Raw genomic sequence first — 25,142 nt, 5'->3', positions numbered from 1 at the left:
CGTGCGGCGTGCGAGGCGGCTCTTCCTCCGCTCCGACCTGCTGCGAAGGACGCGCTGCTCGGCAGAGTGCACCGATGGCTGCTCGGTGATGTTTGCCAGGGCCTCGTGCAAGTAGGAGGTGCCTCACAGGAAAACCCGGGGAGTGCCCTCCCTGTCGTGCTGGGGGCCAGCAACGGGGCTGTGAGCAGCGGGCAGAGCGTTAGGCTCCAGCCGGGTCTGCCCGTGGCTTCCATCATCCAAGAAGCCCACGGCAGCCAGCAGCACACCCCTGCGGCGGGGCTGCAGCCCTTGTCAGAGAGAAATCTTAGTGCAGCAGGGAAAGACGCTCCGCTTTTCAGGGCTGCAGCTCTGCCAAAGAGGTGTCAGGCCCTGAGAAGTGTCCCTGCTGTGTGGGCAGATGCCAGGTACCCTCGTGCTGGCGCTCGTTCAGCCATGCAAGGGGAAGCACGGTCCAGGCGACTCTGCTCACTCCACACCCTGCAGAAGACACGCATCTCACAGCTCAGCCCCGGAGATGCCTTTGGGCGGCTTTTTTTTTTTCTGGTAACATCTCTGCTGCTGAGCATACTGTGAACATTTGGCACCCTTAAATGTTACATTCCCCGGGGCTTGATTCCTGCAAGCTGCGACAGTCCCTGCTCTGCCGTAGGAGAACGTTTCCTGTGTGCAGGGCCCGGGCTCCTGGTCTGTAACGTAGCGCTTTGCAGATGGCACCGAGCAGGGAACGGGGTGTATGAAATCATCTGCGTTCTGCAGAAGGGCCTGTGCTGACGTGTACGGCAATTTAACAAAAGATAAAACCATAGCAACCCCGACACTCCTTCTGGCGAGCCGTGCGGAGCCGCGCGGCCCTGCAGGGATACCTGGGGCCCTCGGCGCGCGTGGGGCCCACTGGCAGGGCTGTGCTCGCCCGGTTTTGCAGCACAGCCAGCAAGAGCAGCTTTAGCAGAGCTGTGGAAATACCGAGCACAGCTACAGGAACGGGTACGGGGAAACCATCTTAGCTCAGCAGCGTGGGGCAGCCAGGAGGCTGCTGAATCCTCCAGGCAGCCCAGAATCGGTCGGTGTCTGTCTGTCAGGCCGGATGAGCGTCTCACTGCCTGGCTGATTGTGTGTGCAGGGCTGATGCCACCAGAGCACTGAGCTTTAGGGTGTTCCCTTTCGGAGCTGCGTGCCTTTGTGGGTCATTTTCTGTGCATTCAACCCCCACCCAGCCAACTGCACCTGCACGAGCCCAGCGCTGACTGTTCCCAACCTTCCCTAGGGACCGTGAGCGAGAGCACAAGTACGGCTCCAGCGAGAAGGAGTCGCACAGGGAGCGCGACCGGCGGCGGCGGTGCTCCTACTCACCCCTGAGGAAACGCAGGAGAGACTCCCCCAGCCACCTAGAAGCTCGGCGCATCACGAGGTACGGGGACATTCTGCGACACAGGCCTGTGCTTCGGAGGGAGGCAGGTTCAGCTGTCCCTGCCGGGGGACGTGGGCTGTCCTCTGGTCCCAGCCCTTGCCAGTGGAGGTTGCTCCAGCCGGAGACCGGTTCCCCTGAGCCTGATCAGCAGGCCCGTCCGCCACTCCTAGAGCTTCAGGATTTCCAGCTAGAGGCAGAGAGGATTCAGGGGTCTTGTTTACAGCCACTGAAGAAGGCAGATGAAGTCAGAGCAGGGACTTGCCCATCAGATAAGAGATGCATCCCCCTACAGGCGTTTTGCTTTGCCCTCTCCTGTGGTAGATGTCCCGGGTACAGAGAGCCTGTAGCCCTCAAGCTGAGGGCTTCTGGGGACAGCATCAGGCAGAGCCCAGCCTCAGACTTGGTGCTTGGGGCGTTCCCCAGGGCCCTGGAAGTGGGTGGCTGGAATCCCAAAGCCTGTCAGATACCTACTTTATTTCTTTTAAATAAAAAAATAAGCTGGGAGGCTGTCGTACGGCATAAACAGTGCTTTTTGGAGATTTAGGCAGTAAATCTGTCCTGGCGTTCCTGGTAATCCACGTCTTTTTGTCCCCACAGTGCCCGCAAACGCCCCATCCCCTACTATCGGCCCAGTCCTTCCTCCTCCAGCAGCGCCAGCAGCTATTCCTCTTGGTACAGCACCTTTAGCCGCTCCCCCAGCCGGAGCCGGAGCTACTCCAGCTCCCGGACGAGCCGGAGCCGCAGCTGGAGCAGCAGCAGCGGGGAGGGCAGGAGCCGCAGCCGCAGCTCAGGCCCCAGAAGCAGCCGCAGCCGGAGCAGGAGCTCTGAGTCAGGAGGCAGCTCCGACAGCCTGCGGCGCTAGGGAGTGCCGCCGAGGGCTCGCACGCTGCCGGCACCTCCGAATTCCTGGCATTCTCCACGTCCTTCCCACCTACCCGGCCATCGATAGCAATCACCCCGATACCGATGCGATGGCAGCACCAGGTCTCCCTTCCCCACTTCGGACAGAGTAAGAGGCCGCGTGCACCCGGCGCAGCCTCTTCGCCGCCTTGCAGAGAGGATGGATCTGTCCCGGCTCCCCCAGCCGGGGCTGGAAGAAGGGTCAGTGCCCTGCGGAGAGCCTGTTACAACAGACCTGCTCCATCCTCACCAACATCCCCCGTCTCCCCATCACCGCCGTCCTCCGAGAGCCACCAGCTGGTCCAAAGGAAGAATTCGTCTCCTTGCTCTTCTCCTGCCAAACTGGTAGCCAGCAGATTAATTTCCCTTGGAGGAAGAGACACATTTAGGGAGGAATTTGCTGGGAAGCTTTGGTGATGAGTGGGGGTGACCTGTCATAACCAAGGCAAATACCAGGTCCCATGGGTGTCTCCCCCAGAGTTTCTGCCTGCTCTGCAGCAGGCCTCTTCCATGAGAATATTTATTTATTGCCATAAGCCAGGCTCTGCTATAAATAGAAGGCTAGAAATCCCTCCTGATGTTAATTCCCGGGGGAAAAAAAAAAAAAGCTCCTGCCCTTTCCTACCAGGTTCATCTTTCGCAGGGTCATTCTGTTTCCCTCCAGCACTGTGACTCGTGAACGCACTGCTGAGGTCTGAAGCAGATTTGGGAGTGGGGAGTCGGTGCCACAGCGTGAGAGGTGAGGCTGTGGGATTCCCTTCTTGGAGGACTCTCTTGCAGTCTGGGGACAGTTCAGGTTTTTCTAAGGGTTCCTTGATCTCTGAGAGCAAGGTGGGACTGGGAGGAGACAAGGGCACTGGGTTAACTCCAGCGGGGTACCCGCAGTGGGGTGTAGGGGGAGCACACGGGGTCAGAAGGGCGCTGTGTGAGCCAGGGGATCCCAGCTCCCCGTTCTCATAACAGACAGCAGTTGTCAATAGAAGGAGGGTTTGGGGAAATAATTTCTCCTTGAGACGCTCAGGCTCCCCTTGAAGGCAGGATCAGCAGCCCCAGCACTCCAAGCGTAAGACAAGAGGACATTTTCCCTCCCTGGCACTACGCAGCCGAAAAGGCTCTGCTCTCAGCTCCGACCACGGGGTGACCGAGCAGCCCCCAGACACACAGCGCAGGGTCTGGCCTCCCCCAGCGCTCCATCGCTCCGAGGCTCTTCCCCTCTCGCAGCTGCAGCAGGGTACACGGGACCCCGGTTTGGTGCTGGGGGGACGGAGCGGCGTGGGGGGGACAGGAAGGGCCCCCACTAATTGCCTGTTTTTCCCAGGAGGGCCCTGCCTGCCTGGGCGGCCCTGCGGTTTTGTCTCCCTGCCAGGCTTGCCAGCCCAGCTGCCTGCGCAATTACTGTGTTTTGCAGGGTAACAAAGGCTTCTCCCAGCACAGGCTGAGCTGGTGCTGAGGATTTTCTTTCTCTTACAACACCTGGCTGCTTAGAGACGCTAATTTAGGCTTAAGACTTCCCTCCCTCCCTTTTTCCATCCCCTCCCCTTCCATCCTGCGTGATTATTAACAAGTTTGGGCTTAATGAGTCAAGGAGGTGTGTCACGTAAGTGTCACAGAAAAGGGCTAAGGGGAGCCAGCATCTGCTGGAGGAGGAGAGGGCTTAGAAAGAAAAGCAAACTCACCGGATAAAGAGTTACCCAGGGCCCTGCTCCTGCTGGCAGCAGGTAAAGGGGCCAAGCTGTGAGCAGACGGAAGACAAACACAGCCTGGATGATTGCCTTATCAAGCAAATAAGCGTGTTATCTGTTGGAAAAAACAGTAGCGAGGGTTATACTTCTACCTGGCTGGTACACGGGGAGGCTTGATGCCAGGGGTCCCCTTTTCCCAGTCTCCTTCCCACTGCTGGTCCCCCTTGCCCTGTGCCTTCCAGCCCAAGCCCCGCTTATTTCCCGGTCCCCCTGCCTTGTTCCGTGGGGGTAGTCTGAGGGTGGCTGAGGCACGGAGCTGGGCGCTGGGCTGGGCTCCTGGGGCTGCTCGGTGGGGAGGCATCCAGCTCCTGGGAGGGCCCTTCCTAGGGCACAGAGAAGCGCGTTCCTGGCAGGGCTGAGCAAACCCAGGGGGCTGTGGCTGAGGATCGAAGACAGGGTGTTCGTGCAGCAGGGTGCTGCTTCCTTCCCCTGCCCTGGGCCTGGCAGCAGGCCCTTGGCCATCTTCTGCGGTGAGCTCCCTTCTCGTAAAGGGCTGAAAACCTCAAGCTTCTCCCCCAGAGAGTCTCTCCCAGTTTGGCATTTGTGTGCCCCATCGTGCTCCATACAAGACCTGATCGCAGTGACTGGAGACCCAACCCCAAATCCACCGGTGCACGGAGAGTTGCCTCCTGCCCGAGTACCCCTGAAGACACACTTGCGTCTGCAGCAAGGCAGCAGCGAGCCAGGCGGGCAAAAACCAGGAAAGAAATGAAGAGCTTTGGGCAACCGGTGTAAATATCCAAACCCAACACTGACTTGAGTTCCTCGTGGCTGGGGACGGACGAACAAACACCGCGTCGGGGGCAGTGGCACATGCCGACAGCGGGACGGGAGGTGACCGGTCCGGCTGCCCTGCACCTCCAGGCCTGCCTCCGCCTGCACAGTCCATGGCAGCTAAACGCTCCTGGGGTTTCCCAAGTGACTCGCGTTGGAGCAAACCTCTTTATTTATTTATTTATTTATTTATTATTATTCTATTTTTAATTGTACGTCCGAATGGATGCAGGTGGTCGCCGTTACCAGTATTTATTTATTCTATTTTTTGGGAGGGGGAGGTTGTGGGGGGAGGGACGATAAGTTATTTTCGGATCTGTTTGCCTGTTCTGAACGTCTCCGTGTCGCTGCTGTTGTGTAGAGGTTCTCGCAGCGCCTGCCTCTCGGCCAGGGGTGGCTGCTTTGCGGGCCGGGCTCCAGCTGCTGCCGGCCCTGCTTCCCCCGGCCCCGCTGCCGAAACCGGGCTGCTCGGCACCGCTCCGCCGGCTTCCCTGGGAGGAGGACGCCGTCGCCAGGGCGCCCCGGTGTTTATCGCCGCGCCATGACCCACCCATGGAAAAACTGAAGAAGTCAGACCATGAGAGAGCGAGCTGTCTGCGGGAGGTGCTTGCAAAATCCAGCCTCGGGTGACAGGACCTAACCGTCTGCGTGTACACGTGTGTGTGTGTGTATGTGTATGTGCCGATGTGCATATACATGTATGTTTCCCTCAGTGGTATTTATCTCTTTATTTTTTAACTTATTTAAGGTTTTCCAGTACAATCCAGACCATCAACCTCCCTGTCAGTGGACAACTGGGTTTTCTGTCAGTTTGCGAGAAGCCCGTGAGCTTTTCTGTCTCTGTGCCTTTTGCCAGTGCTTCTTTTATTTATTTATTTTTTTTTGCATTTTCACTCGTTCGTTGCTGTTATGGGATTTTTTGCTCTGTGTCCGGCATCCCAGACTGCTGCTGTCTGCGAGGAGCAGCTTCCAGCTGGCGGGCAGCTCGGTCCTTTTGGTGCAGGTGAATCGCTGCTCATCGGCAGCCGCTGCACCCAGGACCAGCTGGGGCCTCACCGAGAGCAGCGAGGCGTTGGGGGAATCTGTCTGCCACCTTTTGGAAGCACTGTCTCAAAGGGTAGAGTTCTCTTTCCTCATTCAAGGGCTCCTTCCTGCCCGTGATTTTGTTTCCGTCCCAAGCACCCTGGTTGCCTTTCCACGGCAGAGCACGCGACACAGCACCCACAGCACACGTGTCCCCCTGGGACGCTCCCTGCTCCCTGGACCAGCCTTGTCTTGGGGTTCCTCCTCTCCCACCCCATGCATCGGGGCCAGATTCCAGCAAATCCAGCCCAATCCCCCTGTGGTTTTGCTGAAAAGTGCAGAGGAGGGAGACTTCAAAGCACCGTTGTGTTATTTCACCACGGGTTGCAGCACTCGCTTGTGCTCTGCTTTATGTTGACCGCAACTTTTCTCAATGTTTTTGTTGTTCTGGGGGACTGACGTTGTACCAAACCTGTCTGCAACAGCCAATCAACGTTATTTTGCTATGCATTGTACATATATTGAAAAGGCTGAGAGGACTCAGCCTCTTATTTAATATTTATTTCTCCTATTTATTGAGCATTACTTAGGAAAACTATTTGGGTCTTGCCATTGGGTCCAGGAACGTTTGAGCCTTTTGCATGCAGCGAGGTGCGCCGTATACACTGGAGAGGGGTGACTGACCACGGGGGCTGGCCTCTGCCAGCTCGGGAGCATGTGCCAGACCAACGAGGCTCATTGGGAGCTCAACCACCAGAGATTTAGGGAGAAATATCAGGGCTGCAGAGCTCGCTCCTGTCCTCTCCCAGGCGCTGCAATGAGCAGGAGCTGGCTGCAGGCATCGCTCCCTTCTGTGAAACAAAGGTATTTGAAGTAGGATATTTGCTTGAGAAAGGGATGGATTTAGGTGCCTAACTGAAGTCTTTGCCCTTTAGTGTCCAGAGGAGCTTTATTATCTCTGTACTCAAGGATGGATAATGCCTGTGACTTTTGCTGCTACCTGGAGGTTTGCACAGGATCAGGAGGGTCTCCGAAGCACCGCTACATCTGCTGTTGCAGCAACAGCTTCACAGTAAAGCAGCCTGACTTTTGGGCTGTTGCTTAGAGAACAGCACCCCGAGCCCCACCAGGGCAGCTCTCCATGTTCAAAATCCAGGGAATGGGGAGATTTAGAACAAAAGCCAAGACGGGAGAAAAGCTGCCAGGGAAACAGTGTCCCTGTTTTCTCACCTGTTGGTCGATTCCTTACCAAATTACACCGGTGCATCTGTTCATTTGACTCCATTGTAAAACTACCTTTGCTTTCCATGGAAATGCATACTGTATTCTTTAGTCTTCCTGGGGTATTTGAGTTGTTAGCCTGTTTAGAAAAAGGGTTCCAATAAAGATTCAGATGGTATCTGGTTCTCATCACAGCCCCGTTTCTCATGTTCCTTTTGGATGCGGCTGGGTGTGGCAGGATATTTTGGGTTCTTTCAGCTGCTCGGTGGGGTAGGACATGTGCCTACACTCTCAGCTGCTGAGAACTGGGTCCTCAGGGCACGGACTGGAGCAGAAACAGTTGTTTGGGTTCCTGCCAGCTCTCCTTTCCTCGCTGGGCCAGGCTTTTGCTGCCCTTTGCCATGGGATTTGGGTGCCCTGCAGTTCAGCCACCACTAGCGCAAGCCAGAAACGCAGCTGTTGCACCAGGGGGGTCAGGGTTTGGGGGCTCCACAGGGAGGATGCCCCTCACCTGGGGATGCTTCTCAGGACCAGATGTGAGCGCTGGTCGTGGCACCGGGCTGAGCCCCGCTGGCAGCTCATATGTGCACCCGGGAAGGCTCCGGCCATGGAACAGACAACAGGGACACAGGGCAGCGTCCCCACGTCCCTCGGCAGATGGGTGGCCGTGCCGCGCTCCCCAGAGCTGACATGGCGCTGCTGGCAGCCGCGGGGCCGGCTGGGCAGTGGGAGGCGACTGGGAGGTTTGGAGTGACAACAGGAGCTAAATCGGGATGGCCCCGGAGAGGGACGTGTGACTAATAGGGATAAACAAGGCGACAAGGCGAATTCCTGGCCGGGGAGGGAGGATGGCCTGGAGCTACTGGGGAGATGTGGGACTGAGGATGTGGGGAGGCTCCTGGAAATGCAGCAGGTATGGTGGTGGCCATGGGGCTGCCCTAAGCCTCCCCGAGGCTCAGCCCCTCTTCCCGTGGGCCTGTGTCACCCCCAGGACACCTGTGTCACCCCGACTGGGGGGAGCCCTCAGCCAGGCAGGACAAAGGGACAGAGAAGGACGCTTTGGCCTCTTCTGGCAGCTGCCTCCCTGCTCCTCCCAGGCATCTCCAGGGCGTCCCCTTTGGTCCCCAGAGAGCCCCCGCCATGCCTGGCCGTGCCGCCACGCACGCAGTGGTGCAGGAGCCGGGGGCTGAGCAGGGGAAGCGGCCATTCCCTACGCCAGCAAAGGCAGCTCCCTCCCCAGCGGTACCGCGTCGGCGCAGCGTGATTAATGCCGTCAGAGTGACCAGCAGCTGAGTTGCTGCACGGCCTGCAGCGCGTTACAGCCTCCCCGCTGCAATTAGTGCCATCGAGTCCATTAGAAAAATTGCAGATGCTGGAGAGCAGGAGCGTGAGGCAGAGCCGGGGAGAGGACGCGGCGTGAGGAAGCGGTCCAGCACCCGGCACTGCGCAGCCTCGGCGACATCCCCCGGCGCGCCGCATCGCCCACCCACCCCAGCCGTGCCAGGACCCCCTGCAGGGACACCACCAGGTACCCCCACTCGCACCACCGGGTACACCGCTCGCGCCACCGCCACCGCACCCCTTCCCCCTGCGCGCTGCCCTGTAATTAGCTCCGCCACCACCGCGCGGGCTGTGATTAGCGCCTCGCCCTGCTGCGGCAGGGCCGGGCATGCGGCGAGGAGGAGGAGGGCGAGGGGGCGAGGACCGTGCCTGGTTGCTTTGTGGGGTCCCGCTCCCCCCCCCCCCCCCCCCCCCCCAGGCAGTTTGGGAGCATTGCTCCAGGCCCAGCCCCGGGCATCAGCCCACAAATCCCAACCAGCTTCGTCCCCTCGTGTGCCGTGCTGTGGGGATGGCGGTGACACATTTCCCAGCACAGTGGGCTGCTCGGTGGCATGGGGACACGTGGCCATACAGTGCGGGGGCCGGACCCACTGTGGGGGTATTTTTAATGGGTGACATTGGGGCGAAAGGGATGAGCTCCGGGGTTATTTTTAGGCAGGGGCTGGGGCAGCTGCTGAAAACGCCATGGCCCTGTGGCTGCTGGGATCCTCGGGCCAGCGGGAGAGGTCAGCTGCCGCAGCCCAGATTCTCCACGGCTGTTTCATCCTCTCCAAAATACTCGGCTGACAGGGCAGGAATTGCAAAACACAGCCTCCCCCCTCCCAAAGCCGTATAAATAGCGCTCGCCCGGCGGCTGGAAGGTTACAGAAGTTTCTCGGCTCCGAGCTCAAGCATTTATTGCGGCTCTCACCCGGGAGCGGCGGGGAAGCCGCACCGTGATTGTAGGAGACAGAGGGGAGAGATAAGCTTTTAATCTTGGGATATTCGTGTTTGTTTGTTTTTTTTTCCTTCTCCGGCCGAGAAGTTTTATTTTCCACCACCCGATCCCTGGGACTGAAGCCAACCAGGAAGCTTTTTTTTTTTTTTTTTCTTGGTCCAGAGATCTCCTCCGTCCTTCCTGCACTTGCTTTTCAAGCACCGAATGGTTCAGCCCTGAATCGGGGTTCCTCCGTCGCCCTCCGCCTGGTGCCAGGGAGGGAGCAGCCCCCACCGCGCCCGCCCGAGCCCCCGCCCGCGTGGATGCGCCTGCCCCGGGCCGGGCTCCCCGGGGAATTTTGCAGCCAGGAGCAGCCCCACTGAGGCTCCGTGAGCCCCGAGCCGCCGGAGCGGCGAGCCATGGCCGACAGCCAGCTGCCCTTCTCCTGCCATTACCCCGGCAGGCGAAGCGTCCGCGACCCTTTCCGGGAGCCCGGCTTGACCTCGCGCCTCCTGGACGATGATTTCGGCATGTCGCCCTTCCCCGGGGACCTGACGGCGGACTGGCCCGACTGGGCTCGGCCCCGGCTCACCACCACCTGGCCGGGCCCGCTGCGCGCCGGCATGGCCCGCGCCTCCACCATGGCCCCCGGCTACGGCGCCCGCTTCGGGGGGTACCCCGAGAGCCGCAGCCCCGTGCCCGCCTCCCGCGAGCCCTGGAAGGTGTGCGTCAACGTGCACAGCTTCAAACCCGAGGAGCTGACGGTCAAAACCAAGGACGGCTACGTCGAGGTGTCAGGTGAGAGCCGAAGTGCGGGGAGGAGGAGGAGGAGGATGGGGCGCGAAGGTCCTGCCCTGCCTGTGGCATGCCCACGGGCTCAGTGCAGAAGGGGTTGGGGATGTGGTGGGGGACCCTGCTCAGGAGCCGTGGTGGCATGCTTGCTGCCAAAATGGAAAGGAAAAGTCTCCTTTGGGGTAAATCTCCCCGATTTCAGTCCCAGCTGGCATCCAGTAGCAAGCTGCTGAGAGGGGCCCCAGCTTGTCTGGGTTAATTATAGCCGTGTGAGGCCAGAGCAGAGGGAGAGAGGGAGATTCCCTTTAAAGGGGCCGAGAGCGAGGCAGCCAGAAGCACCTCCCTAAAAATCCAGCCGTGACGCCCCAACAATTTGCCCCCGGCCCCAAGCATCCCCCAGGCCAACGTCCCACACCTCCTGGGGCTGCCGTGCTGCAGTATTTGCCCCGGGGGCTGATTTGGGGTGTGGGGGGACACTGTGGGTTGGGGGGGGACCGAGTGGCCTCAGAACTCAAACCCCACCTAGGGGGGCTCTCATACAGCACCTGGCAGCTTGGCGGAGGATGGGGGCAAGGGGATGGGGCCCCTCCAAAGATTTTATCACGTCTGGGGGCTCCTTCTTCAGCTCCATCTCTTGGCAGCAAGCAGGACCCAGGCCCTCATGGGAAACGAAGGTGTTTGGCAGGGGAAAACACCCCATCCTCCTCTACTTCCTCCTCCTCCTCAGACCAGTGCAGCCCCAGAGGCCGGGCACTTGCTGCTGCCTCAAGCTGCTGGCATCTCCCTTCCCTTCTTTTTTTTCCCGAGAGAGGCATTTTAGAATCACTTCATTGTGATGATCACTCCCATTTTAAGCTCAAGGCCTGGCTGGGTCTGGCGTCTCCCTCCCCACGTGGAAGCCTCTGTGCTGGGGAAGGGAAAACCTCTCCTTTGGAAACTTTCCTGGGTTTTGTTTTGTTTTGCTTGTTGGGTTAACCAAAGGAGCCCTGCGGGGTGGTGACACTGCCTTTGTCCTTCCCCCCAGGCAAACACGAGGAGCAGCAGGTGGAAGGAGGCATCGTCTCCAAGAACTTCACCAAGAAAATCCAGTAGGTATCACCCGGCCCCGGGGCATCCTCCTACGCCCTCTACAAGCACAACCCCATCCCCGTGACATGGGATGGCCACAGCACTGCTGTCTCCACCCCAAAATCTGCCCTGACATGAGAGCGGGCAGGCATGGAGCAGCGCCCAGGGTGATTTTCGGTCCCCTCCCTGCATTTTGGACCCCAGCAGGAGAGGGGTGCACTGTGCCAGCACATCCTGCGGGGCCGCGAAGCGCTGATCCCATCACCAGCCCCAAAATACACCCATTCATCAGCGCGCGGCCGCGTGCGTACCCGAGTACATATCCGAATGATGTCAGGCAGATCGCTATCGCCTTGACTCACTCAGTAAGAGCAGCGGGGAAGGTGAGCCAGCACCAGGTGCAAACCGCAAGGAAGCGGCGGGGCTTTTGCCGCTTGGCTTCCCCAGAATATTCCTGGGAAAAAGCTGCGTGCGCTGGGCGGCCGTGCCGGGTGAGAGGCAGGCGCCGAGGCTCCTTTTACGGGCAAGGCGCTGGGCACAACGCAGGCAGCGGCATGGGGCTGATTTACTCATGCTCGGCAGAAGCCGGGCCAGCGCAGGCGGTGGTGACGTCCTGTCAAACACATCTGCCACGGAGATTAAACAGAGCGCCCGGCGGGTGGCGAGGCGGCCAAGAGACCGCTCTAAATATCCCCGGCGCGTTCCTGGGAGCTACGGGAACAACAGGGGGATTCGGAGAGCGTCGCGGGGGCTGCTGACCCTGCCCATGTGGGCATTCCCAGCAGGGATGCTGCGAGCCACACGGCCACTCCAGCTCCTAAACACATTTGTCTCTCTGTCCCCGCTCCAGGCTGCCCTATGAGGTGGATCCCATCACCGTCTTCGCCTCCTTGTCGCCGGAGGGGCTGCTGATCATCGAGGCGCCCCAGATCCCCCCATACCAGCACTACGGTGAGGGCGGCTGCGGCAGTGAGATCCCCGTGGAGAGCCCGGAGGCCACCTGCGCCTGACGGCCCCCCGCACCCTGGTGGCCTCCTCTCTGCACCCCGCTCCCCCCCGACCCCGCTCCCCGGTCCCCAGCGGGGTGGCCCCGGGGCACAGCCTCTCCTGCTCGTGGGGACGGCAGCGCCCGCTGCCCCCCGGGACCGGCTGCCACGGCCGCCAGGCCACCGTCACTGCGGTTTTGCAGCGGTCTGATGGCCTGGTAGAGGGTTTTGTGTCCGTCAGACCGGGCAGAACGGGTGTCCTCGTTACGGTCCTTTTGTTTTTTTTTTTTTTGCTGTAAGGTGAGCAGGCAGGATGTTTGTAATGATAGCAAAAAAGTGCCCTTTTCTCCTCTTAAATTGAAGTGGAATCCCGTGGTCCTGTGTCGTCGTCTTCTCTGTTTGTTTTTTTTTTTTTTGAACTCCATCTCCACAAACGGTCCCTCGCCAGCCCGAAGGCACATGTCCGGTGGCGGGGGCTGACGGCATAGCCCTGTCCCCCCCCGACAGCCAAACCCCCACCGGACCTGCTGAGAAATGTAAACTGTCTGCATGTTTGAACATTTTTTTTTCTTTTTCCAAAGAGAACTTGTGCTTTTACTTTTCAGACTTGAAGAATAAAGATGAGTTGATGTTCTTAGCCTCTGCTGGTGTTGGCTGAGCTGGAGGGCTGGGAGGCAAGGGCAGGGGCAGATGGGGATGCTCGTGGGCATTTCCGTACCCTCTGGATGGGCTGCACACCTTTGTTTCTACTTGGGGATGATAAACCAGCCTCTCAGCTGGGAAACTGGGGTTTGTCCCCACATCATCCCCACTCACATGTCCCCCAGCAAGCTCCTGGCCGCAGCTCAGCCCTGCAACCCAATGCCCAGGGCACGGCAAAGCAGCGGTGCCAATGGGCGCCTGGAGCGGGCACCTGGTTTTCCATGGCGCCAGGGCCTTGGAGTTAAAAATACAGCTCACATGCTGCACCCGGGCTCGTTCAGGGCTTGGTTACCAACAACAGCCCCGCCGTGTGCTGTAAACCCTGGCCCTGGCATTCCCCAGAGCACGGCAGCCTTGCTCGCGCAGGGGCTGGGGGGGACGAGCTGCAGCTGAGCCCTGCTACACCCCCGGGGTATTTGGAGAGGGCTCCAGGCCTGGGGCATGGAGAGCCCAGGCTTGGCTCTTTGGGAGCTGGAACAGAGGTAGGAGCTGCTGGGTGGATGTTGGTGAAACGGGGGCATGTTACTCAGCCTCTAAAACTCCGCAAATGTCCCCAATCTGCCCTGGGGGGTGGCGAGGGATTGCCCAGCTGGGTTCCATTCTCGGCTTTCTCTCCTGCTCATCTGCAGCTGGAGGAAAGTGGTTTATGTCTTTATTCACTTTCTGGTCTATTTGGTTCTGTTTCCCGACTAACTCCTTAATAACGTCTTATAAACAATGCTGTGAAATGCACCAGGGGTAATTCCTTACCAGCTGAGGCTGCATTGGCAACAAAGCCCCGTAAGAGGGGCAGCTTGCCGGGCCTCTTTGGTGAGCACCCCCTTGAGCTGCTGGATCCTCCGGGAACCCCACGCCAACAAAGAAGGTGCAGATCAGCGCTATATATATATTTTTTTTAAGTGCTGCCTGATCACTGCAGCGAGGGAGGCTTTAAAAATAAATACTGCTCCGAGTGTTTCAGCAGGTGGAGGAACAGGTTTGGAAACGCTGCGGCGTGATTCCAGCAGCTCGGCCCCGTGCCCGGGGCTGTCTGTCTGTCCTCAGCCCCTGGGTGAGATGAGGCTGTGAAACCATCAGCCCCATAACAAAACACTGCGATAGCACTCCAATTACATTACGTTTTTATGGCCTCGTTGCAATTACGCTGCATTTTATGGTGTCACGGTGTATTATGCCTTGTGGCTTAACACCCGCTCCGGCGCAGGGCCTCCTGTGCAGGGAGCACTGAGGGGCGTCCTGTGTCCCCCCCCCAGAGGACGAGGCGAGCTCCCTGCGTGTCCCCGAGGATTCGTTTCCCAAAAATGGAAGCAAAAAGCCGAACTGATCGCTTTTGGCTGGCAGCACGCGGGGCAGGGTAAGCAGCACACAGGCAGCTCCGGGGAGGGCCAGAGGCACCAGGCATCCTCGGAGGCCCCCCTTCGTCCTGTGGCCGAGGAGGATCCGTGCCCCTCGCCCCCCCTGACTCCCCCCTGCCCTGCTCAGGTCTCTGCAGGGCTTGATGCAGCTCCTTGGGCGTTTTTTCCTTCCCAGAGCATCCCTCAGCATGCTTCAGGCTGGCTCTCACACAAACCCAGGCTCACTCAGCATGAATCCGTTCCTTTTCTCCCCAGAGACTATCCCATAATGGTTCTGGTTTTCCTCTGCTCAAGTCCACATCATTTTTACATACTTTTTTTTTTTTATGTTTCTATTTGGAGTTCCTCTTCCTTTGGAGGCTTTGCTTTGCTGTATCCCTGCTCTCTACTTGCAGAGCAAATCTCATCCCCTTTTTTTCCCTTATGTCTCCAAAGAGGTGCTTTTGTCACATGATGGCCACTGGGACGGAGAAGCAAAAATGCCTTCTTTTCCTCTAATAAAAGAACCCGATGCCATAGAAATAACACAACCAGGTGCCTTTCCATCCCTTAAATCAGAGGCTGAGCACTTCAGCAGCAGCTCCCAGCCTGTGCCACCACCCTGCGGAGTATCACCAGCCCCTTCCAGGGAACCCAGCTTCCTCCCATGAGCAAATAATGTGCTGCACCCACGGGGGAGGACTCTGCTTCTGGAAACACCACAGATAACTACGGGATGTCCTGCCATTTGGTGTAGCAGACAGATGCTCTGCAGCAACCCCTCCAAAGGAGCAAAGGAGCCCAATTCCCTCTCCATTTTCTTCTTTCATCTTGCAACAAAAAGCCCCCTGTCCGAGGCAGACTTGTAGATCTCTCCTTATTAAGAAATCTCCTTGAAACATGTTACAGCAGCCGAGGAGGGTGGTCATGAAGCACAGAAAGCCTGCAGAAGAGCTCATTAGAACAAAAAAAAAATACAACTAATTGGAATAAATCAAGCTAAACCTTCTCCAGCATGAAGGTAAAGCAAGGTGCGAGTGCTTTTCCTAGGATGGTGCTGACTCTAGGTTCCTCTCTGGAGCCAAGGCCTGGCCTTGTGGGAAGGCTGCGGTGATGGAGCAAAAGGTGATGCAAAGCTGGGTTTATGGGGTTTTGGGGTTTTTAGCTGGTAGCAGTGAGGCCGCGTTGGCTCTGAGTTACTTCTCCTCCGGTCTCTTAAGAGGTGCGGGATGGGTGCCCTGAGATGGGTGCCGGGGGGCACCTTGGGGTTCCTGCACCTCCCAAGAGAAGTTCTGGAGATCTCACCATGCTCCTCACCACAGTTAACACCAAGGGTGCCAGGGAGCACAGGGCAGCGGCACCAGGGTGCCCCACGGTGCTGACTGTGGCTGGGGCACCAGGGCTGGTGGCATCGCTGCCGCTTGTGCCAGGAGGGGACGTCGCTCCAGCACAGGGAAATGAATTAGTTTCATTAAGTTGAAACGATTAGCTTCAGGCATTGATAATGGTACTTAATGGGTCTAACACATTTTTTTTTTGTGATTATGCTGTTGTATACAGCAGTGTACATCATTAATATTCCTCTTTAAACCTCCCTGCTTTCATTGCCACTCATTATTTTTGAGTTCTTCTCATGCCTGAGCCCACTCAGCTGCCTGTGGGGGCTCTGCCCACGAAGAATACTCTAGCTGAGCTGATGGCCAGGATCATCGGGCAGCAGGAGGCTGGGATTTGGCTGCAGGAGATGGTGAAAAGGCTGGAGTTCTCCATTGCCCCCAAGGAGCATCGCCACCTTCTCCATGCTCTTGCTGAAACGTGGCATTGCCCCGAGGAACAGCCAGGCTTTCCTGCTCCTTCCTCTCCCGACCCCTTGCAATCTGATTAATCCGTTAGGATTAACCTCTCTTTAACAGCTTGATTAGCTGCATTTTAAAACTCCATTTGTTTTCCTCTTTGCATCAAGCCTGAGCCAAAAAAAGCGGCCAATTTGCAGCGACGCTGATTTGCTGCAATTTCCAAAAATCAGCGCGAGTTGCAGGGAGGCGTGCTCGGCATTTCGATCCCTGCTCGGCGAGCAGGAGCCGTCTTTGGGGGAGAAAACAGCAGGAATGGCTGGAGGGAGGAGGAAAATGTCCTGCTGGGGGGAACTGGTGCCCACATGAAGTGATGAGCATGGGGCAGCAGGGCCAGCCCTCGCCCTAGCAGGGTTTGATGGCCAAAGATCTGCTCGTGTGGTCCAGAAGCTGCTTGGGTGAACTGGCTTGGGGTTGGGCTTGCTGTATTTATGCAGCTGCTGACCTTGAAGGCAACCCACTGACCCACAGTTAGCTCTCAATTCATCCCTCGGGAGCTTCCTTTAGGTGGAAATCAATGTTTGAGCATCGACGGGGAGTACAAGTCATTGACGTGCACATACGTGCCTGCAGCTTCACCTGGTTAGGAAAGCAGGTTCAAAGGAGGTTCGCAGTGGGTTCAGAGCTCTGCTAAGGAATATTTTCCTCCTTCCCAAAGCTAAACAAGCATAAAATGAGCAGAAATTGCCACAAAGCCAAGCACAGGGCTTTGCTCAGTGGGACCGCACCGCTCGAAGCCAGGCTCACCACCAGCCTGCACGGTGGTGCTGGGGCTGGGGAAGTCTCGGGAGCCGTCTGTGAGCTGTCAAAATATCTCATAAGTGGCAGCTGAGGCTTAAAACGCTTCATGCTGCCGCACAATTTAGGGGGAAGCATCTCGCATTTCCATAGCCATCCAGTGCGATTTCCTGAAATTGCAATGATATGAGAAAATGTCTTTTAAAGTGGCACCCAGATGGCCGGGGGCTGGGGGGGGAGGAATTGTGCTGCTTGAATTCTACTCGGGTACACTGAAGCTCAAAGGACCTTAAAGGTCATGTAGGATTTTCCCCAGCATGGGGCTGCGGTGTTTGGCCACCAACCCCCTGAGAGCCGCAGAGCTGGCTCCTAATCCATCCTCAAATAACCCTAATTCATCCTCAAACTGTGTGCCCGCCACCAGCACTTTTCCTTTTGCGATGGGATGAGGTTTGGGCAGCTCCGCAGGAGCTTGAGGTCCCCTCCCAATCCTCAGGGCATCTTCACGCCCACCTCCCTTTTCTGCCTCACGCAAACTCCCCCCCCCCCCCCCCCCCCCCCCCGTGCCTGCCGCAGGGCACAAAATGGAGGACGGTGCCGGCGAGGGGGCGGCTGCTCTTTTTGGAAGGATCTCTTTTTGGAAGGATCTCTTTGAGGTTTGGAAGCAGCGAAGACACTGTGAGACGGAGATCTGACAGCACCTCAGCTTCCCCGGCCTGCGAGCGCAGCGCTGACGAGCCAGGCCGCAGTGGCCTCCCCTCAGCCTCGCAGCTCACTGCAAGAAGCCGAGAGCTGCTTGCCCCCCAAAGCACCCCCGAGGCCCCAAATCTCTTCATTTTCTGCACCAGGGATTTCATGAGGGCTGGGTGGTTGGTGCTCCCAAAGGCTGGGAGCTGGGATGCAGCTATCGTCTGGAGAAAATGGACACATGGAGAAAAGGGTGAGGACTGAAGGAGGAGGCCGTTCCCACAAAGCTGCCAAAAGCAAAGGGCTGCTGAGCTCAGGGACAGCTTTGCATATCCACGGCTGTCCTTGAGGGGTAAGCAAATAAAAGCTAAGGACAAAAAGAAAAGAAAAAGCCTTAAAAGCGGTGACAGCAAACACTGAGGACAGCGGTAACGAGCGTAACCTCCTCCTCTGCAGCAGCAACAGAGAAGATAGGGCTGTAATTGGTAAAAGCTGTTAAATTGCCACCAAAAATTGTAAGTTGGACAGAGAAATGACATGGAAGGAAAAGAGGGATAAATGCATACCTGTCTGTCCCCGAATGCCTTGTGGAATGGAAGCTGGCAATGAAAAGGACGGGAGAGAAACGTGCCCAAGAGCCAGGCAAAGGCTGCATCCAGCACCTGCCTTTGTGTGCCGATCTCAAAACCAAGAATTTTCAAAGTTTTGAGTTTTATTTTTTTATTTTTTTAAAAAAGCATGCACTGGGCAGCAGCACAAAGTGGGGCCAATTGCGCATCTTTTTTTCAGATGCAAAAGCATTGTTGTGTTGGTGCAGAAGCACATTTTTAGGCATCAATGCTGCTTCGAAATCCCACTTCCATAGCTGTCCTAACCTTGTTGTGGTATTTCTCACAGCTGTCGCAGCTACCAGGCGTGGGGGTGTTTCTTCTCAGCTGCAAACAGCCACGACCGTGCTGCAGCCAAGGAGAAACTCCAAGCTAGTTGCTGCCTCCTGGTGCCCCCCCAGTATGGGTTTTACAAGAGGAATCCCTTTGCAATCCCCTGCTCTGGCCCTCTTGGGGGTGCAGCAATGCTCGCTTTGCATGGCCGTGCAGCGCAGCCTCAACCCTAACAGTGAGCAAGCTGCCATAGGAGGCACCCGCGCTGCAAGGCCCGTTCCTCAGCCATGCAAAACGTTCACTGCTCGGCCCCTCGTGCACGGCCCTGTGCAATGCTCCTTGCTCAGCCCCTTCTGCACGGCCCCGTGCAACATTTGCTGCTTGGGCGCACACGGCGGGAGGGGGGGGGGGAGCGCTGTGCGCGCGGCGCCGCGCGGGGTTTCCCGGGTAACGGCGGGCGCGCGGCTCCTTGTGGCAGCGGCGCCGCCTCAGGGATCCCTCAGGGGGTAGCGGGGCCCCGGGGGGGGGGGGTCCTCGGGCAGCTCCCCCACAGGGGTCGGGGGCGAGGGGCTCGCTGTGTGAGGGGCTGTGGGCAGGGGGAGGTTGAAAACGGTGGAAAATAAAGTTTCTGTGCGGTGGAGCCCTTCAGAGGGGCGCGCCGGGTGCTCCCCAGGAGGCGGGTTTGGGTTTTGGGGTCCCCTGAGGCTCAGGGTTCGCTCAGCAGGCTGAGGGGGAGTGAGACATAAAGTAGTGTTAGTCGATGGCTGCTGCGGGGTTACACCTCAGAAGGGTAAGAAGAAAGCTCGCTTGGAGGTTTGGGCAGCAGGTGTTTGTTTTCGTGACTGGAAAAGTGGAATTATCAATAGCATAGGGAGTTAAAACACAGCTGTTCCTGTTCAGGAGCAATGCCAGCACCAGCTACACCTCAGAGCAGCAAAGTTGAGGCACCTGTGGCCACCAGCACAGGTAAAAGCAGCGGGCCCAAGGCACCTTTGTTGCCAGACTCTACTAAAACCAGCAGGGTCGAGGTACTGGCAGCCACTAAGGTGTCGAATCCTCAGGATTTTGTGCACATTCAGGCTTTGCCTGGTGTTGCTCAGAAAGAAGGGAAGGTTTTGGCCAGAAGCAGGAGGATTTACAGAAGCAGCGAGCCTTCAAGAAAACAAGTGTTCTGGGAAAACTACCACAGGAGGCAAGAGCAATTCATGCAGGGACACTTCACCCCTGTGGGGGAGCCATACTGGGAGATTGGCGAGATTCTCTACACAGACCCAAAGAAACTCACCCTCTGCTCCTTGGGACAGCTCACGCAGGTAGGAACGACTTTTCTGTTTGTGTTTAAATTAAAAAATCAAGGAGGCTTTTCTCCTAAGTGATTTGCATACTCCTACTTCCTGGGAAAAGAATAACTATTTCTGTTTAAAGAAGTGTTTGAAATATTCCATGCCTTTCTGTCAGTAATTGTAATCTGCTTTTAGATTTGATGGAAGTAGAGTCTTTGTAAGTAAAGTGTAACCACTTTGATACGTGTATTATGATTTTGGGAACTGTTTTTTGTGATTTCTGTAAAGTTCTTCATGAGAGCAGTTAAAATAGAGCAAAGACGATAGCAGATTAATGAATGAAAAGGAAAGTGTAGGACAACGAGTATACATAAAGGAGAATACTCGGGGCAAGGTATGAGATCCGTCTTGAGAGATCCTTGAAGGAGGGGAATTGTGCTAAGGGCATGAGGATAAAAGGTTGTAAGGCAGGGATGAGCAATGGTGGTGGTTAAGGTGTGAGCACAAAGCTCAAAGCTGAGCATAAGAATGGTATGAAGAGTGATGTGTTTGTGAGACAATTTACATAAGTAGGGATGGCGGTGGTGGTGGTGGATTAATTATTTTTTTACTTCATGTCCATATTTGAGTTTCTGAAAGGTCTAACAGGATTAGCTTGGAGCGCCTGCGTTTGTGAGCATGGTTATTTTCTCCTGGTTTCCTCAGTGCTACATACCCGTGAACTCCATGGGGCTCGTTCTATCTCAAGTTGCTTTTAAACCCACCTGGAATCGTTAAACCCCAGGGACAAGGACCCAGTTGCTGATGCTTGAGATGAGACTGGAGCGTTCTGCCATTTTCTTTCCACTCTGCCATTGCTTCATGCAAGGACATCTGGAGCAACCTGAGTTTTCTGTGCTCCTTTGGGTAGAGAGCAATTTTCCTTCTGGTTTCTCTGCACAGAGAGGAGTAACTCCTGGCTCTACAGCCCACAATCTGCAGCATCAGTCTCTGCGAATTTGACCCTGCTCCTTTTAATGGGGTGCCCAAAGGATACTCTCTGGCAGATGCTACAGAATCAGCGTGGTTGTTTTTCAGGGTAGGCAGGAACGGGAGAGAAGGCACAGAGTCCTGTTGTGTGTGGGGTTGCGTAAAGGTGTAAAGTCTCCCCAAGGGAGTTCAGGTGTACAAAAGGCTTCCGTTGGGAGCGCTTTTTGATGGGAGAAAGTGGCACCATATGTATTTTATAGGGTCCTGGTTAGGGTTAGCGCTAGGGTTATGGTTAGGGCTAGGTTAGCTCCACCATTAGGGTTAGGATTAGCTCTGCTGTTAGGGTTAGGGCTGGGGTTGGGGTTAAGGGTAGGGTTTGGATAAGGGTTTGGTTAGGGTTTGGGTTAGGATTTAGGGTTATGGTTAGGGTTCAGGTTAGCTCCGTCATCAGGGTGAGGGTTAGCATGAGCATGAGGGTGAGGGTTTGGGTTTCATTTAGGGTTAGGGTTAAGTCCGCCATCAGGGCTACAGTTCGGGCTAGGGTTAGCTCCATCGTTAGGGTTAGTTCCGCCGTTAGGGTTGGGTTACGGTTAGGGCAGGGGTTAGCCCTGCTGTTAGGGTTAGTTCTGCTGTTAGGATTAGGGCTAGGGTTAGCTCTACCATTAGGGTTAGTTCCTCCATTAGGGTTAGGGTTGGGTTAGGGGTAGGGTTAGGGCTGTGGTTAGCTGCACCATTAGGGTTAGTGTTAGTTCTGCCATTAGGGTTAGGCTTCGGTTACTGTTAGGGCTAGGTTTAGCTCCACGGTTAGGGTTAGTTCCGCCATTAGGGTTAGGGTTTAGTGTTAGGGTTAGGTTTAGTGTTAGGGTTAGGTTTAGGGCTAGGGTTAGCTCCATCATTAGGGTTAGGGTTAGTTTTGCTGGTTGGGTTAGGTTTAGGAGTATGGCTAGGGTTAGCTCCACCGTTAGGGTTAGGGTTAGTTCCGCCATTAGGGTTAGCATTAGGCCTAGGGACAAGGTTAGCTGCACTGTCAGGGTTGGGTTAGGGTTAGGAGTAGGTCCAGGGTTAGCTCCACTGATAGGGTTAGGGTTAGTTCCGCCGTTAGGGTTAGGGATAGGGTTAAGGTTAGCTCCACTTTTAGGTTTAGGTTTAATTCAGCCGTTAGGGTTAGGGTTAGCTCCACCATTATGGTCGGGTTTAGTTCCGCCGTTAGGGTTAGGGTTAGCTCCACCATTATGGTCGGGTTTAGTTCCGCCGTTAGGGCTAGGGTTAGCGTTAGGGCTAGTGTTAGGGTTATTGTTAGGGCTTGGGTTAGCTTCGCCTTTAGGATCAGGGTTAGTTCCGCCATTGGGGTTAGGGTTGGGTTAGGTTTAGGGGTAAGGCTAAGGTTAGCTCTATCGTTAAGGTTAGGGGTAATTCCGTGGTTAGGGCTAGGGTAAGATTGGGTTAGTGTTATCTCCTCCTTTAGGTTTAGATTTAGTTCCGCCATTAGGGTTACGGTTAGGGTTGGGTAAGGTTTAGAAGTAGGGCTAGGGTTAGTTCCGCCATTAGGGTTAGGTTTAGGGTTAGCTGCACCATTAGGGTTAGTTCCGCCATTAGGGTTAGGTTTGGGTTAGGGTTGTGGTTAGGGCTAGGTTTAGCTCCACCTTTAGGGTTAGATTTAGTTCTGCCATTAGGGTTACGGTTAGGATTTGGTTAGGGTTAAGAGTAGGGCTAGGATTAGCTGCACCGTTAGGGTTAGGATTAGTTCCGCCGTTAGGGTTAGGTTTGGGTTAGGTTTACGGTTAGGGCTAGGGTTAGCTCCACCTTTAGGGTTAGATCTAGTTCCGCCATTAGGGTTACGGTTGAGTTAGCTGTAGGAGTAAGGCTAGGGTAAGCTCCACCGTTAGGGTTTAGTTCTGCCATTAGGTTTAGGGTTGGGTTAGGGTTAGCTACACCGTTAGGGTTACTGTTAGGGCTAGGGTTAGCTCCACCTTTAGGGTTAGATCTAGTTCCGCCATTATGGTTATGGTTTAGTTAGCTGTAGGAGTAGGGCTAGGGTAAGCTCCACTGCTAGCGTTAGGGTTAGTTCCGCCATTAGTTTTAGGGTTGGGTTAGGGTTAGCTGCACTGTTAGGGTTAGTTCCACGGTTAGGGTTATTGTTGGCTGGGGTCAGCTCTACGGTTAGGGTTAGGGTCAGGGCTGGGGTCAACTGCACCATTAGGGTTTGTGTTAGTTCCGCTGTTAGGGTTAGATTTTGGTTAGGTTTACGGTTACCTGGCTGAACTTTAGGTTTATGGGAAGGGTTAGGGTTAGAGTTTTGTTTCGTGCTATGGTTAGGTCTAGAGGTTCAGGTTAGGTTTATGGTTAGGGTTAGTTTTTTTTAGGGTTAGGGTTTGCGTTATGGTTAGCGTTAGGGTTAGGCTTAGCGTTACAGTTATATTTACTTTTAGGGTTTGAAAAGAGTGAAGGCGCAGAGTCCTGTTGTGTGGGGGGTTGCCTAAAGGCTCCCCAAGGGAGTTCAAGTGTACTGAGTGGCTTCCATTGGGAGCACTTTTTGATGGAAGAAAGTTGCACCCTACGTGTGTTTTAGGGTCCTAATTAGGGTTAGGTTTAATGTTTCGGTTGTGCCACTAAATGTGTGGTTGTGTGATTTGTTTTTTATGCATGAAGCTGAAGCTATTGGGGATATAATTGCACATCCTTCCTTTTTGCAGAGAGCATGGTTAAAAGCACTAGATAGTCTTGAAGTGTCAGTCTAACTATTTTATGTTCCCCTAAAGGGGATTGGTTACTGTGTTAGAAAATCTACACGCTTGGTGCTGAATCTGACCAGTCTTTGGCTTCCCTCCATCACGATAGACCGGCGAAAGCCCTGTATTTCATGCTGTTCGTACACCAAGTCTCACTATTGAAGCTACTCCACAGATATCTATTTAAAATGTGTTTTTTTTAAAGATACTAAAGCAAACAAACAATGTGTTCCTACTGCCTATTTTAAAAATACTTCATATGTAACAAAAATACAGGTTATGGGTTTTTTACCCATAGCAGTCTCTGTGCTATTCAGAATACCTTGAGAAGATTGTAGATCTACTGGATGTGACTAATTATAGGTATCAGAGAGCATAATATTCCTAGAGTTAAGAAACACGCTCTCTTTAATTATTGCATTTGTACTCATCTCTGCTTTCTGAGTTAGCGTTTTCCTCAGCAAGAACTACAGCTGATGATTTGCAGTGGTGAATGACAATAAATTTTGTAAACAGCAAGAAGATGATAAAAGGCCTGCGGGTTGGGCATGCTAATATCTGCCATCAGATTACACTTTGTAAGCTGGTATTATCAAAAATAAGATCTTAAGAGCTAAAAACATTTGCGTAATAAGTATGCTGGGGTAGTTACACAAAATTATGTGGACATTGGGTATGTAGTAATTGCACATCTAAAATCCTTTATATACATATACGTGATGACAACAAACGTGTTTAGAAAAGCAATATGTTCATTGAAGCTTTTTGTGTCTGTATTAAGTAAATTTGACCGCTGAAGCCTGGTATTTGAAAGTTCTGACTGTTGCATTGGAAACTCTGCTGTCCTGAGGTCACACAGTGAATACAGCATCTGTCTTACAATACAAGTACTAAGTAAAGCTGGGTCCATGCAGTGAAAGAATTTCTTTCCCATGCAGCCTGATGGAACAAAGTAACCCCCTTCCAAACTTCTAGCAGTACCACAGAGGGAGGGGGGAAGCTCAGCAAGTGTAGAGGTATCTTGAGAAGTTGAATGGGCCATGCATTCTAACCAGAGCAGCTACACCAAGCAGCTTCCCAACAGTTTTTAAGTTCTTGTCTATCAAAATTCCCTGGGCTGGGAGGAAGTGGCTGCCTGGTTCTGCATTGTCAGTAGGCGTCTGTGCCCATGTAGTGTGATGGAACCCTTCAAGCTTCCCTTACAAATAATTGCAAGTTAGTTAGTTTGGTTTGAGATGTTTTTTTGTCCCCATTCTCAAAGGTTGGGCATGCATTGCAGACAGCGCTGATTCATTAACAGTCAGAGAGTGTAGCTTTCCAGACAGTATTTTTGATTTTTTTTTTAAGCGTTCAGAGTAATGTGTTAAAGGCCTTTTTTCTTATTCTTTAATGTAACAGTGCATGGTGATGTTAGTCATCTTTTATCATGTTTATATAGCTTCTTTCCCTTAATTGCTATGACAAATTCATTTGTAAAACCTCTGCGGTGACTTGTTGACTTTTTACATGGGAGAAAGTTGGCTTTCCTGACCAAGCCCTAAAAACAATCCAAATCCACAAAATCTTCAGTATTATTAGTGTCAAAGCCTGCTCTGTACTTGTCATAAAAATCTATACTGTAATTGTGTGCTTTAGGTAAATAGATCACCAGATAAGACTGACAACAGCATCAGCAATGAAAGGTTTTAACCTGGAAACTGGAGAAGAAAATGGAGCAATTTCTTTCAAGAAATTACACTGATGTTATTTGTTACTGCTCCAGTTAAAGATCTGTCAGTTTCCAATCTAATACCTT

General features: G+C 54.7%; 3 protein-coding genes across 11 annotated transcripts in view; all 3 read left to right on the top strand.

Moving 5' to 3' along the window:
- SRRM4 (serine/arginine repetitive matrix 4) overlaps positions 1–7,263 on the top strand; it is a 37,548-nt gene extending 30,285 nt beyond the window's left edge. For all 4 annotated transcript variants that reach the window (XM_048063861.2, XM_048063858.2, XM_048063859.2 and 1 more), the window contains 2 exons: positions 1,265–1,408; positions 2,006–7,263. In XM_048063861.2, coding sequence (XP_047919818.2) covers positions 1,265–1,408; positions 2,006–2,270 — 409 coding nt within the window. In that variant the 3' untranslated portion in view covers positions 2,271–7,263. The remainder of the gene's footprint in view (positions 1–1,264; positions 1,409–2,005) is intronic.
- Positions 7,264–9,263: 2,000 nt separating this feature from the next.
- On the top strand, positions 9,264–12,808 carry HSPB8 (heat shock protein family B (small) member 8). The gene is made up of 3 exons (XM_048063863.2): positions 9,264–10,123; positions 11,142–11,205; positions 12,036–12,808. Exons 1-3 carry the CDS (start codon positions 9,745–9,747, stop codon positions 12,193–12,195), a joined length of 603 nt encoding a protein of 200 aa, XP_047919820.2. The 5' UTR covers positions 9,264–9,744; the 3' UTR covers positions 12,196–12,808.
- A 6,019-nt stretch (positions 12,809–18,827) lies between these two features.
- Positions 18,828–25,142, top strand: part of CCDC60 (coiled-coil domain containing 60) — a 61,710-nt gene continuing 55,395 nt past the window's right edge. The window contains exons 1-3 of one of the 6 annotated variants that reach the window (XM_066978922.1): positions 18,889–19,156; positions 19,267–19,332; positions 19,467–19,679. In XM_066978922.1, the coding sequence (XP_066835023.1) occupies positions 19,127–19,156; positions 19,267–19,332; positions 19,467–19,679 (309 nt within the window). In that variant the 5' untranslated portion in view covers positions 18,889–19,126. The other 5 variants (XM_066978921.1, XM_066978920.1, XM_066978917.1 and 2 more) reach the window with 5 other exon arrangements.

This window comes from Anser cygnoides, chromosome 17 (assembly GCF_040182565.1).
Source record: "Anser cygnoides isolate HZ-2024a breed goose chromosome 17, Taihu_goose_T2T_genome, whole genome shotgun sequence".
Taxonomy (NCBI): domain Eukaryota; kingdom Metazoa; phylum Chordata; class Aves; order Anseriformes; family Anatidae; genus Anser; species Anser cygnoides.
Note: the sequence above shows the minus strand (reverse complement) of the source record. Positions and strands in the feature narration are given on the sequence as shown.